The sequence below is a fragment of the Perognathus longimembris genome, chromosome 3, assembly GCF_023159225.1.
Source record: "Perognathus longimembris pacificus isolate PPM17 chromosome 3, ASM2315922v1, whole genome shotgun sequence".
In the NCBI taxonomy this organism is placed as follows: domain Eukaryota; kingdom Metazoa; phylum Chordata; class Mammalia; order Rodentia; family Heteromyidae; genus Perognathus; species Perognathus longimembris.
This window is the reverse complement of record NC_063163.1, coordinates 21,214,587-21,230,116: the sequence shown is the minus strand read 5'-3', so window position 1 is coordinate 21,230,116 and position 15,530 is coordinate 21,214,587. Positions and strand designations below refer to the sequence as shown.

General features: G+C 32.4%; 1 protein-coding gene across 9 annotated transcripts in view; it reads right to left on the bottom strand.

Moving 5' to 3' along the window:
- Mycbp2 (MYC binding protein 2) overlaps positions 1 to 15,530 on the bottom strand; it is a 225,101-nt gene that overhangs the window by 172,182 nt on the left and 37,389 nt on the right. For all 9 annotated transcript variants that reach the window (XM_048341209.1, XM_048341210.1, XM_048341212.1 and 6 more), the window contains exons 6-14: positions 13,307 to 13,549; positions 13,035 to 13,106; positions 11,655 to 11,751; positions 7,003 to 7,076; positions 6,731 to 6,869; positions 5,334 to 5,410; positions 4,247 to 4,451; positions 2,505 to 2,669; positions 367 to 525 (exon numbers count right to left, since the gene is read on the bottom strand). In XM_048341209.1, the coding sequence (XP_048197166.1) occupies positions 367 to 525; positions 2,505 to 2,669; positions 4,247 to 4,451; positions 5,334 to 5,410; positions 6,731 to 6,869; positions 7,003 to 7,076; positions 11,655 to 11,751; positions 13,035 to 13,106; positions 13,307 to 13,549 (1,231 nt within the window). The remainder of the gene's footprint in view (positions 1 to 366; positions 526 to 2,504; positions 2,670 to 4,246; positions 4,452 to 5,333; positions 5,411 to 6,730; positions 6,870 to 7,002; positions 7,077 to 11,654; positions 11,752 to 13,034; positions 13,107 to 13,306; positions 13,550 to 15,530) is intronic.

Below are 15,530 nucleotides of genomic sequence, written 5' to 3'. Positions count from 1 at the left end.
ACAAATGAAAATGTAACAAACCAGGTAAATCAAAGAAATATGAAATATTTATATATATATAACATAGTTAAACAACTCAATATAAATCAATTTTTTAAAGTAAGCAAAATAGTGGCGCACTGATGGTTCACATCTGTAATCATACCTACTCAGGATGCTGAGGTTTGAGAATCACGGTTCAAAGCCAGCCAGAGAAGGAAAGTCTGTGAGACTCATCTCCAATTAACCATCAGAAAATCAGAAGTGGCATTATAGTACAAGTGATAGAACTCTAGTATTGAGTAAAAGAGCTCAGGGACAGCACCCAGACCCTCAAGCCTCACAAGTAACAGGAACACAAACCTTAATAACACAAAATACACTTACCTTTTCCTCCTTGGCTCATGGCACCTGTGTCTCTTCCACATTGTCCTTTATTATTTACACCAAATGTCCAAACTTCTCCATTCTTCATTAAAACACAAGTGTGAGCTTTGCCCATAGCTACCTGAGTTACAAAGTGGCCTTTCAAATCAGTTACCAAACCTACAGGAAAAACACAAGTTTGGTAAAAACAAAACAAATCAGTCATGAAAATGAGAAGTGAAAGGCCAAACACTGACGATTTATCAACAAACTAAAATTTTAAATTTAGTTTCAATGAATTTCAAAATGTTATTCAGACAAATTTTTATAGATTAGATAACACAAGCTGAATGCATTTCACACTGCCAAATGTATTAAAAGAAGTTTGTAGTTTTCAAATATCTAGCACAGGCACAAAGGAACCCATAAATCTTTTACCTGCTTTGACTTATCTCAGCAAAACAAAGTAAGATACTTACAATATTATACTGAAATATTATTTGTATAGAAATCATTGGGCTCCAAAAAGTTTCAATCCTGTTCAACATCAATACTTTTTTCTACAACTTTTTTCTACTTCATGTTTCCCTAAATTTCCCTTACTTTCAATCACACTTACTGCATCCAAGTGGTGTTCATTTCATGTATTCAGTGTATTTGTATCAACTTTAAATTGACAAAGCATAATTAACATTAAGTAGTAACACCAATAAAAAAGATAGTTAAATGTTTTAATATTGTAAACATTAAGATACTTCTTTTATGTAAATTGTGCATAATATCAATCTAGCATTACACAATGGGAAAATTACTCAATATTTTTACCCCAGTATCATTTCTTTAAGGTAGCCTTCCGTGTTCCTTATATTAGTTTAGGTCTTTTCATTAAATGTACCTCAAAAATTCCTACTTTTAGTAGTAGCCTGCTTAAAAACATATATGTTTTGTATAAGCATGTATTCTGTACCTACACATATGTATATGTGTACTATATATGTGTCTATGTATGTGCACATATATACATATATGTATTGTGTGTTTATATAATGCCTCAAAAACTTGGTTCACTCTGACAACTGCAGTCATCTGATCATCTAAATATTACCAAGTTAAGTCAGCTCACATATTACCTCAGAGGAGTTCAACTAAATAATAAATTGCTATAAATATTCTGTGTTTCTTTGTTCCACCATGAGACAATCACTTATACTTCTAATCACAAATTTCATTAATTCTTGCTTCTTTTTTACAACAAAATTCAAAGGTATTACAGATTTCTATCACGTAAAATCTTCCCCTAGTGGGATGACTCATTTGTCATACTCATTTTTAATTGCTCTTAAATTTAAATTTTAAAACTCATTTAAAATTATTCATTTTAATTGAAGAATATTTAGCAAACAAATGTGATGAGTTCTTAAGGTTAGAGTTTATAACATAAACTTATTTAGCTAGTTCTATCCCTCATATCTATTGCTTAAATTTTTATTTCATTGGTCATATAATCATATGACAAGAAATTCTTAAGATTCTACTGTCTGCCATGGTACCATGGTCCAAAGCACTGAGGCTATAATACAGTAGCTAGAAAGAGAGAGATAACCCTTACATGAACCTAACATGAAAGGAATAAAGCAATAACTACAAATCAGCTTTGTTATGAAAATAATTTCCTGCAGAGTACTATCAATCCCCAGGAGCAAGACACATGAGCAACTGAGTAGAGGAAAAAGAGCTGTTAAGAGGTTAAGTTTGGGTTGCAAATGTGACTTAGTGGTAGAGTGCTTGCCTAGCATGCATGAAGCCCTGGGATCGATTCCTCAGAACCATATAAACAGAAAAGGCCAGAAGTGATGCTGATTGATAGCCTTGAGCAAAAGAAGCCCAGGGACAGTGCCCAGGCCCTGAGTTCAAGCCCAGGACTAGCCAAAAAAGAGAGAGAAAAGTGGTTAAGTTTTACTACCAAGCTTTAGAATTAACTGCATAAAATTCAGGTCAGAGTTCCCTATGACAAGATACATTGGAAAATTTCTTCCCGCTACAATAATTTAAAATTTTTGGACACACTTTTGTAACACTTAATATCCTATAGTGGAATCTTCACTACATAAAAACAAAATGACTTTTAAGTTATAATGATTCTTAAATTTAAAACTTACTTGAACTATCAGAGTAAATGGCATCTTTTCCAAACATGTACAATTCTCCATCTTTAGAAATAACAGAACTACTTCCATTATTGCAGGCTGTATACACCACAATCTTTCCTTCCATTTTAATTATTTTTTTAGGTTTATAGGGTTTTGATTGCCGTCGGCTCTTAGCTTAAAAACAAAGAATAAATAAAATTAAGGCATCTATGTACAAATAATAATAGTGGTTGGTACACAAAGGCCAAACAAGATAAACATATTATGTCTGAATGTATGATATACTTTATTCTCAGAAAGGCCTAGACTTCCTGACATGCCTATTTTTTAAATCAGTTATCTTGCCAGCCTTATCTGGTCAATTCATATTTAGGCTATTATTGTCAGATACTCCTCCTTTTTAGCACAATGAATGTTCCAGTGGGAAACGCTAGTTTTTCGCCAATCTCTGGATTGTTTTATATTACCAAAACAATCTTACTGTCACTCACATATAAAACCAACTTTATTCTTACTCTGTAATTAACATGTGCTTTTATGATACTTCATTCAAACTAAGTTTCTTATTCCCTCCATCTATATTTTATTAAGTAGATACTCCAAGTAATGAGAGATTGTTAGGAAGAGAAATACACATATGGGAAGAAGGAAAATAAAATTAAACGAAGGTGACTCAAACAGCTTCTGTTCTCAAAAACTCTGTGGTGAAAGTATCTTTCTGCATGTATGAAAAAAGAATAATGAAATCTGTTGAAATTTGTTTTTTAAAAAAGATGAGAGAGAAAAAGAAACAGGGGGTGAGTTTGGTATATTGTACATATGAATTTTGATGTCACAATAAAACCCCTCTTATAAAATCAATACATGCTAATAACATCTTTTTAAGAAAAAAATAAACAAAAGATGAGACGCATCAACTAGCTGATCTTCTAATTGGACCATTTCATTCATCCTTTTCATAGTAAGAACCCTTACACAGTAAGTAAGCTGTTGTGCTACAGCTTAAAATAGTCTTTTTTATATAACATGACTCACATACATAAACATGTACAGTAACTAATTTACTTGGTGGTTCAAGTAATGAGAGAACAATGCTCCCCAAATGTTAGATAGAAAAACTAGCTGTACTGAAATTTATGACAGGTAGTAACATACTTTATAGATATTTTTAAGTGTTTTTCCATGGTTACTTTTATTTTTAATAACTTTTACGTGTTAACTTCAAAACCTAATACCTCTAAAATGCTACTATGTTATGTTATGTTATGTTATGTTATGTTATCATACACAAACTGTAAGAAATTAAAGACAGAAAAAGTCTTTGAGAAACACTGAAGAGAAAAACAGAAAATATGGAGAATTAAATTTAGAATTTTATTGCCATGCAATAATTTCATCAGGAAAAGAACACTAAGAATAGAAATCCCTGGAAACTCTAAAAAAAAAAAAAAAAAGTTTACCTCCATTCTAAAATACAAATTCCTTTCAAAGTTTCGGGATTGCAAAAATAATCTATAAAATTTTTAGATTACAAATTAAGTATATATTTTCAGATGAGTGGCCTTGACTCCATAAAATATAAAAATTCATTTGTTAGCATCCAAACATAAATCAGCTATCATAGCTATTTAATGCACAATACACCATCATTTCCTGATATGCCCCAATGTAAATTTTCTATTAAGTTAGTGAAGTGTCAGTATGATTAGTATATTCCACATAAACTGTGCTCAGTGTCCTGTTTAACTTACTTGATTCTCCATCTTCTCCTTTACTAGCAGATCCTGTAAAGAATATGCTTCCATCTTCTGCAACTAAAAGAGCATGAGAGCCATCATGTCCAACTGAGAAGTGTACTATCTTGGGAGATTTTGTAATTGGTAGCTCAACCCATTTTCCTGCTGAAGGACCACCTTGCTTGATTCCAAGGCTCTGGTATTTGCCAGTGTAATATATCTTATATATTAAAAAAAAAAAAAGAATTACAGTAAGTTTTGGAATAGTGCACCAGGTTTCACATGAGAAAACAAAAACTTCTACATTTTATTAAAAATAATAACATGAAACCAAATGTTTTTGTATTATTCAAATTTAATTTATTTATTTGCAAAAAAAGGACAGTTTAAGACAGCTTTTCCCTATGAATGAAGAATTTCTTAGCTTATAATTTTTGGTACTCGTATTTATTATGCTTTGAAGTTTATTACTCCAACGTTCAGCCGCAGAAAATTCATACCATTCTAAATTCACTATTTTATTTTCTTTAAGTAGTTATACAAAGGAGTCACCATTTAACAAAGCAGTTTATGAATGCACTGCATCTTGACCAATATTCTCATTTTCAACATTCTCACCTACCCATCTCAACTGACACGTGAATATATTATATTTGCCTAATTATTTCAATTTTCAGAATTCCTCCAATTATCTTCACATTAACTAATAAGAAACTTTCATATCTATATACTGACCTGTAAAAGGTATTAATTAATTATATTTGCTCTCAATTCCTTCAACTTAAACCCTGTATTACTTCTGCATTTACAGAAATTTGTAATGAATACTTATCAAAATAAACTTAAAATATAAATTCACTCTAACTCAAAAAAATACAGTTCCATAACTCAAATTAAATTCTTGTAAGAATATAACATTTTAAAATTTATAAGTTTTGTGTTTAAAATATCACTATTGATTCATAACACTATTTTCAACATGATTAGAATTTTGACCATATAAAGAAACAAAGTGATTATGTAAACTATATAAACTAAACAATTATAACAACTATCTCTTAAAGTACAAAAAGTCCATTTTCAATTTTAAAGAGCAATTTACCTTTCCATTTGCTGTTTTCATTAGTGCAAACTCTCTTCCTGCACCAAGAATGGCTGATTCCTCATCAAATCCTGTACCTACCATACAACAAGTTTTAGTACTATTGCATTTCTAATACAATTAATTCCAAGTATAACATGCACTCCTTCAAATAATTCAAATCCATTCAATCAATACCCTTCAAAAGCAAAGATGAGCTAGCCATAGTGGTACATGTTTATCATCTCAGTGCTTGAGTAGCTGAGGCAGAAAGATTAGAAACCAGACTGGGCTATATAGCAAGACCCTGTTTCTAAATAATTTTAATATACATCAAAACTTTAAAATTTGCTGTAACTTTTTATGAAATTTTTATTAAGTAGATACTAGGTATAGGCATCATATTTTCAGAACTGTAGCTTGCTTTATCCTCACAACTATGTGCCCAGTATCCAAATATGCAAATATAAATTCATACAGATACAGTTATTTGAGCTTAAACAATGCCATGTAAATATTCAGATTAAAGAATTTCAGATTCTTTGTGCTATGCTTTTGCCTACAGTAGACCACTTTAAAAAGTTTCTTCACAAATTTTAATACAAACATATTCAAATCATAAAACTATGGGTAATCTTAATTTTAAAAAGCATTTTATAATTTTGTCTAGTCATATAAACTACCAACTAGTCAATGATCTTTATAATATACAAAATGCACTAATGTGAAATTATAGAATTTCATAGGAAAATAATAATAGCCCTTTCAAAAACTCTTTCAAGTTAAATAGCAGCACTATTAAATTCCAAGAACATAGCAAACAAAAATGGAGACCCTCACAGGAATTAATGAGCCCAATTCCTTCCATAACCCAACTACTTCCCCAAGAGTAAGCTCACTAACCTCAAGAAATTCTGTGATTATCAATACTTCTCTACCCAAAAGATTATTGATCAATGTTAGACTTTATGAATTTGTCTATAGGTATTTTGGAATATGTCCAAATAAAAATGAGAAGTTTTAATGAGAGAAATATATATATATGTTGTAGTAGCATTTATAAGTTTTCAAATTAATAAAGAAAAAACAAAGGAACCTATATACTAATGAAGTCCACCAAAGTCCATCCATATATTGTTAATTTTAAATTGTTTTATTTAGCTCCATTCAAAATAATAGAAACGTAATTATATTAGTCATTTCCTGAGTATGACATTCTTATATTTTATTGTTTAAAGGATATGTAGTTCCTAACTACTTGTACATATTAACTCAAATTTTTATTTTATAAAAACATATGCAAAACAGTCACTAAACTTCAGCTTCTGCTAAAGTGCTAAAGACACATTACAGATTTTAAAAGAAGAAAGAATCTAAAAAATTAAAATAAGGGGACGAGGCTTATTTTTCCATCTTACTTATAATATGCAAGTCCTTTTCCAGATCAAACAGTGAGATACCACAGGCATGTAAACATTTTCTTGCCAGTTTAAGTTGCAATTCTTGTTGTAGCACAGGTTCCGTGCTTGTGGCAAATATTCTCACAACAAAACCATCCTAGAAGAAAACATCCACAGGATTATAAAACATAAATCATCGCTCTAAGGCGCTATTCTTTCTAATAAAAAAACAAATAATTTAAGAGAAAATATTCCATTTATGACAGCTACTCCTGATTCAGAGTACTTACATCTCTTGAAGCAGCTATCTGATTAATATATTCTCCATCAGTGAATAAAATATTTTGTCCTTCAGTGTGACAATCTGTGCAAAAAGAAGAAAAAGTAATTGTATTACAAAGTAAATAACCACCTTACACAAATGATTTTACTCCTTTGTTGAAGTCAGAATGGGAGTTCTCCATACAATAAGGATAGAAAACTCAAAAGGAGATTGCTACTTAATAAAAAATTACAAATTAGCAGGAACTAAATAGTTCAACTAAAAGTACTACTTACATTGTGCTTATACTTATAAATCTATAATCAAGGACCTGAGACTCACCTAATTTCAAAATGAATTAATATTAGACACAGTGAGAGTTAAACATGCACGATGATGACAAACTATAATGTTTGTTATGTTTCAATACAACCACATGCAATGTAGGCAAAACTACCATCAGACATATATCACAGTCATTAGTGTCACAGAGAAATACAGATAGACCCAAAGCTTCTGTATTTAAAGTCTACGATGTCCAACTACTGATATCCCTTGCTTTATGAAACAGATCATATTCAAAACTAGTCATTTATTTCCCACTTAGAAAGTCAATGTGTTCATTCAGCACATCTAGTATTTAAAATACTCTTAACTCTAAATTTTCCTCTTCTATTGAACAAACAAATCTAAATTCATTTACTCTGTATTAAAAGTTATATAACAGCTAGCATGCCATATATTGTCATTACTATACATGTATATATGTATCTACAAAGCTGTGCACTATATACACTTTGATCAAAATAATGCACAAGCTCCATTGTAACAAAGGATACCAGTATTACAGAAGGACACTGGAACAAGTTAGTGACTGCTATTGAATAAAACAAAACTACAAGCAAAAATCAACATCTATGGATAAATTGTACCCTTTTGGAAAAATGAATGTCCAGCAAGCAAGTACAAGAGCACACACAATTCCCAAAATAATTATACAGAACTAGGATGAACCTCTCCATTAATCACAGTATCAAAAACAAGACAAAACAGAATTTCATTTTCAGCTGCACCTGAATCAACAAAACATTATATTCTGCTTTTTGAAATGCAGTAATGGAGCCCACCCAAATAAACTACATTACTCTATTTATCTTTGCCCAGGAGCTTCATACTAGCATACTTCCTTATTATAAATATGCAAAACACAGGCAGACCCTTACCAAATGAGCATTCAGTGATCACAAACTGGAAATAGAAACTGGGAGACAAGGCCCACTGGTAGCCCAAGAGACTTGGTAATCAAAGAGAGGAGAAATCGAAAGAAAGAGTTCCTAGTCCACTGTACAGAATACAAAGAGGCGCAAGAAAGATGCTTCTCAAGCTCTAAGCAGTAAGATTTTAAACTAAAAAGCAAAGAAGAAAAACTGATTATAATTTCAGACAAATGCAGTGGGTGAGGATGAAGCGGTGCAAGAAGAATAGCAAAACTCCTCATGATCTGAGGCAATCTGTCCCTAGACACAGAGAGTAAATGACGTAGAATACAATCTGGAAGGTAAAGACTTTTTTTTTTTAAAGAAAAAGACAATTATGGGGGTGGGGGGTATGTTTTTGAGTTCACACATACTAGTTTGCAATAACTTTTTTTAAAAACTTCAAGCTGAGTTGAAGCTCAATGAATTACCATTTTATGTCTATTTCAAATATGGCATTCATTACCGCCCACAAATCTGACAATTCACTTTTCCTCTTGCTGGGAATGCTATAGAGCAGTGTTGACCCTATCTAGAGAAGAAAAACAAAAAAAGTTCTACTGAAGAAATGCAGTCCAGGCCAAAGAAATAAGAAATGGCAATAGGCTTCTTCAGGCATGAAGGCTGAGTCTTCCCACCATAGGATTTCAAGGTTTTCTCTTCATCCTTCCTTTTTCAGTAATGTAGTATTATAAGAGTATCTTCAGGAACATAGGAAGCAACATCTGCAAGCTTGGAAGACACAATAGGGGACTATGCTCCCAAAGTTTGGTTCATTCTTCACCAAGAATCCAACAACACATAATTATGAAACAAAGAAAGCCATACTTGAATTATTAAAAGTTGCATTTCATAGGTTAAATGATGCAGAATTTTTAAACTAAATAAAGACATTAACATGTAATTTTTATTATAGTTGAATAAATAACACAACTTTAAGTTGATACCTTCCATTTGTCCTCTATTTACAATTTTTCTAAATTAACATGGTAAAAATAAATGTTATCTGTTTAGAAGTATGAGATTTATCAATTTAGAATTTTCCTTTTATGATAGTATCCTATAGTGACTTGCACAAGGACATAGCAATAGAGATATTCATTACAGTGAATATTCATTATAAAAATATTGAAGACTCCCATTCTAATACATTAATCAAGAGAACATATTTTTATCACTGAAATATGTTTTAAGAGACTAAAGAACTGGAAATGTTTCCAGAATGTTAAGGTAGAAAAGACAAGTTTAAAAAACAATATGTAGCTTATGGTCACTTTTTAAAAAGCATGTTGACATGTTAATGTGATTTTTACACAATAAATAGGACCTTTAACATATATGTATGCAGAGAGTGCAAGTTATTTCAAGTAGTTTTTTTTTTTTTTGGCCAGTCCTAGGCCGTGAACTCAGGGCCTGAGCACTGTCCCTGGCTTCTTTTTTGCTCAAGGCTAGCACTCTGCCACTTGAGCCACAGCGCCACTTCTGGCCATTTTCTATATATGTGGTGCTGAGGAATCAAACCCAGGGCCTCATGTGTACGAGGCAAGCACTCTTGCCACTAGGCCATATCCCCAGCCCTTCAAGTAGTTTTTAATGTCTTGTTACTGTTTAAAAAAGAAACACAGCACAGGACTTATAAAGAAATGAAGAAATGTAGCTATATCTGAAAACAAAAGTTATTACAAAAAGATTTTGTCATAGGTTTCCTAAAGCAGTTCTGTTTGAAATTAACACAAAATGTTTCATTTACTTTTTAATATGATGCCTGTACAGTAATTTGGACAAATGTATAGATACCAAAATTCAAATAAATGCTTAATGAATTTATGAGATTATTTCTTAAATTAACAAGCTGACTGGGGCAATTATCCTTCCCAATATGTTCTTTAGAAGTGGGCCTCATTTTTAGATAGTCATGTGCCTCAAAGTGCTATGTACTGTGAGATTATTGACAGGCACATTATTCAAAACAAGGTGTGTGTGTGTGTGTGTGTGTGTGTGTGTGTGTGTGTGTGTGTGTGTCTCTCTCTCTCTCTCTCTCTCTCTCTCTGCAAATTCGTGTGCCTGCCTGTCTGCCTGTACTGGGGCTTGAATTCGGGGCCTGTGTACTACCCCTTGGCATTTTTGCTCAAACCTAGGTCTCTACCACTTGAGCCATAGCTCTACTTTTCTGGCTTTTTGCTGGTTAATTTGAGATAAGAGTTTCACAAACTTTCCTGCCTTGGCTGGCTTTGAACCATAATCCACAGATCTCAGCCTCCTAAACAGCTAGGATTACAGATGAGAGCCACTGGTAACTGGTTAACATTTAAGAATTTTGTTTCATTTTGTGCCAGTCCTGGGGCTTGAACTCAGGGTCTATGCGCTGTCCCTGATTTTGTGCTCATGGCTAGCTCTTAGCACTTAAACCACCATCACCTGGCTAACATGTAAGATTTTAATATAAACTTTAGAAAAGTATCAAAGGTAATGGAAAATTTAAAGATTTTACAATGGAGAACATTTCATGCATTTACTTAGTATTTTAAAAAATATGAGACCTTCAGGTTGAGATTTAGACAGCAGCAATTCCAAATGAGAGTATTTATGTACAACAGCAAAATAAATTGTGGCCCAAAGTAGCTTATAGAATTGTTAAAAAGAACAACTGGATAGAATTTTTTTAAATTACTAAACACCCTAAACAATGTCACTGAAAGTCCTTTAAAAGAGGAAAAACCTAAGTTTATTGTTAACACAAAAACAACCAAAAGGTTCTTTGAACTAGGAAATGAAAATTAAAGTTGCAGTTTGATTAAAACCAACAAAATAACATCACACCACCAATTCAACATCTGAATAAGTGTTGATGGAGGCCAAATATAGTGGATCATACCTATAATCCCCATTACTTGGGAGGTGGCAACAGGAGGATTATGGGTTTAAGGCCAGCCTGGTCACAAAAGTTAGTAAGACCCAATTCTCAAAGAATAAGCAGACATGTTGGTTATGCATGCTTGTAATTCCAGCTACACAGGTGATGGAGGTAGAAGGTCTAGGTCTGAGGCTGGCCTGGGCAAAAAAGACTCTTATTTGAAATATCAATAGAACACAAATGCTTCCAACCATGATTGTACATGGCTCAAATAGCAAAGTAACAAGCCCCGAGTTCAATTCTAGAGCTGCCTAAATGAACAAATGTTTGGTAGAGTAACGGTAGGAGTTTAGACCACACAGATGTTTTGAAATAAAGTACTAAACTTCAATGTACTGTATTTCTGATATCTATTGTTCTATGTATTAATTGTACATAGATAACTTGTATCAAGATACTTAAAATCCATTTTTAACCCATTTCTAGGAAACCATACTTTTTGTCTGAGCTTATCACGCACATTTCTTTAAAAGCACTTGTGAAGAAAAAATATAAGTAGTTGAAACATACCTGGTAATATTACAGTACCATCCTGTTCCAGTGTTTCAGGGCTTATTCTTATGGCTGTCATGCTGTGGTTATTCACATCTCTATATAATAAATAACCCTGATAACAAAAGTTATGCTGTATTAAAATATTTTTATTGTCACTTTAGCAGAAAAAGCACACATATATGGCTCTGTATTATAACTGTCTGAGGTCAAGAGAATCAATAATTGCTGTCTAAAAGATATAAAAGATTAAAAATATAAAGATGTGGGTACATTTAACAAGAGGAAGAACTATACACTACTGGCAATCAAATGAACAAGTGAATCAAATGCACTAAAAAGGTAAAGAACAGTATAAATATGCTGTTCAGAATGACGTCACTTGTGAAGTAAATAAGATAAATGATCCCTATTATTTTAACATACTTTAAGAAAAATAACTGAAATAAGGGAGTGAAGAATATGATAGTCAATAAATGAGCATACTACTACAATAGTAAATTTTCCAAGCCATTATTTCCAGTAGGTTTAGCAAATAAAAATTTAATAAGATGTTTTAAACCAAGTTGGGTTTTAGCAGATAATTACTGAATAATTAAGTTGGCATTTAAAATTTATTTTCAAGATGGCCCCAATAATTGGTATAACATATTATTCTTCACATAACAATAATTTTAGTATTCAAAATATTTTCACATATCTTTTATCACTGCATGCTGACAACAGAAAGTACACAGACATCTTAATCTCTTATCCTTCCACAGGAGAATTTAAGCTTTTCTCCAGGGTGAGGATAGTAAAGAAATAAATGTTTCTGACCTTTTTTTTTTTTTTTAATCTATGTTTCATCTGCTGTGTTCCATGGGAGGAGAAGTAATATATTTGATGGCTGACCTAATAAGAGGGTGACCTCTCTGGCTGTGTGGGTCAGAGGATGAGATCACAGCATTCAGAGAGCAACATAGTCCTAGCTCTTTTTTAGCCTTTTGTGATTCCCTGCAAGTTCCTTATGTTGGTGTCTGTCTACTGAGTAGAACAACAACTATTCCTTAAAATCTATTGGATCTAGCCATATAATGAAGTTTGTGGCAAAAAAACCTTCAATTACAAGTCTCCAATTACATATACATTCTTGACTTATAAAAGTCATCTTTAGATAAAGAACTCTAAAGAAGATATTTTTATCCACCTTTAAACTAAGTAACAAAAGATCAAATAAATTAGCTACTCCAAGAGTCTCATAACTGGCAGGAAGCGAGCTAAGACTTAAAATTGAACCCTGTGTCAATTATGACCCAAAATTCTTTACACTATACTATACCATTGTTACAGCAGTAGAGGAATATTGCTTATTGATTTAACAAGAGAAGAAAAACTTTATTAACAATATTTTCCTACCTGAGCATACCCTAACCAAGACTTCTTTTCTTTTCTATTTCTGATTCGGGATGTGGAATTATATATATGGCCCTGCAAAAATAACAAAAATTAATCTATCAACATTTTTATAATTACTTATCAATGAAAAAAATAAATGACATGTAATAAACATCTTTAATAATCATTTTCAGAGGAAAAAGTATTACATCAAGATTAGACAATATACTAAAAATGAAGCTTAACACAGTACATAGTCTCCTATGATCAAGAATTGAAAGGAATTATATTACCCGAACTGTTCCACTGTATCCAGAACCTATTTTATACAATCCATCCTTGCATAACAGATAAAGAAAAAATCCATCATTCTGAAGTAGACACTGGTCATCCTCATCAACAGATATTTCCTTTAATGGCCACTTGTGCATTAAAGCTGCTTTTTTAATGCCATTGCTAAACCAGTCCTGAATTTGAATTTTTCCCACCAAAACTGCTTGTACACTTCTCTGTAGTGAATTCAGTATTGTTGGCACCTACACATACACAGACACACACAAAGAGAAAAAAAAAGACATTTTTAAATGTTTCAAACACAAAACATAAAATGAAAATGCTTTTTATTGTATCACTTCTAAGAAAAGAAATGGCTAAGAATAATACTTTGCATACTAGCAAAATGTCCAAACTGAAAGTTCATGTATAAGAAACAAATTCTAAGCAAGAATACTTCGTTAATCTGAGTATTCCATGCCATTCACCAATTCCATGAAATCTTGGCCATTATTTTGAGTTTTCTGTTATCACAAAGCTCTTATCATTGAATTAGACAAGTCAGATATGAGACTTCTCATTCTCTATGCATGGCTTTCTCTCTCTTTTTTGTCTTTCATTTTTAATTGTTATTATAAAGGTGATAAATAGCGGAGTTAGAGAGTTACATAAGTCAAGTAAAGAGTAAATTTCTTTCTGGAGGCTTTATCATTAATATTTTCTCTTTGGTCTTTGTGTACTTCACTCTACACAATTTCTTCATCTTTTTTCTTTCAGTTCACTATTTCTATCTTTAATTACATTGTCTCTCAAATAATTAACCCATCCTTCCTTTAATTTTCTAATTATAGTTAATTGGTTTTTATTTCAAGGAATTCAATTTTATTATTCCTAATGTAACTATTCTTTATATACTCCTTCCTTAATGCTTATTTATTTTCTCTTATTATTTTAGTCAGGTTAAAATATAATTTCAGTACCTAAAGATGTGGCAGGATCGAAACTGCTGTATTTGTTCCTAGTAACCCTCAATGAAGCACCTTTTGCCCATATGATTTTTTTGTTAATCTGTTTGTGAAATGAAATACAATAGTGTATTCTCAGCAGGGCATCTTTGACATGGACTTCATTCCTCAAAAAAGAATTTAGTCTCTTTTACCAAGGTACTTTGCAGTCTTACCATCCGACCCTACTTTATATTATATTCTTTGGAACAGATAGGTAATACATATTTGAGTGCCCAAATCATTTCTGATGTTCTAAGTTATACATTCTCGGGAATACTTTTCTCCTTCAACCCAAGACAGTTTTGTGAAATGAACTTGGCAAATGGAAAGAAGTCATAAAAAACATTGTATGCCATAGTAAGATAAAGGGGTCCTGCCAGATGTGTTGGCCCATGCCTGTGATCCCAGTACTCAGGAGACTGAGGCAAGAAGATAGCAAGTTCCAGGTCAACCTGGACTACAAGGTGGAATCCTATCTGAGAGAGAGAGAGAGAGGGAGGAGAGAAAGGGAGAGAATAACATTCAGTGTGGGAATGACAAGTCAGAATAGTTAGTTAATAAATAGGTAGTCTTATCTCGATTGCATGCCAGCTTTCTGTACTATAATTACAGTGTAAATCCTTCAAATATTCCACTCTTGCACTCACCTCCATGCCTCAACACACAGAAGCACAGAATATCTGATCCAAGTTTGGTGTGTAATATTTCAATGTTTGTACTATTTTATTGAATTTGTATAAGTATTACATATCTTAATCATATTTAAACATCTTCAATACCCTAAAAGCATGTCTACAGAATATAGCATGAAAATCAGTACATTAGAGAAATTTCAAGGGTTTTTTTGGTCAGTTGTTGTGCTTCAACTTGGAGCCTACGCACTGTCCCAGAGCTCTTTTGCTCTCTCTACCATTTTGAGCCACCACACCACTTCCAGTTTTCTGGTAGTTTGTTGGAGATAAGAGTGTCACAGACTTTCTTGCCTGGGCTGGCTTCAAACTATGATCCTCCAATCTCAGCCTCATGAGTAGCTAGGATTACAGGCATGAGCCACCAGTACCCTGCTGCAAGATAATTAAAGACCATAAAACACAAAAGAATTCCAAGCCAAGGAGAAAAAAAAAGCTAAAGGGGACTACATTTTCATAAGAGTTCAAGACTTCTTACTAAGTCAACAAAAAGCTCCTTTTACTATTTCTGACCTGCTAATAAGAAGACTGAGGGACTCCTATCTTAA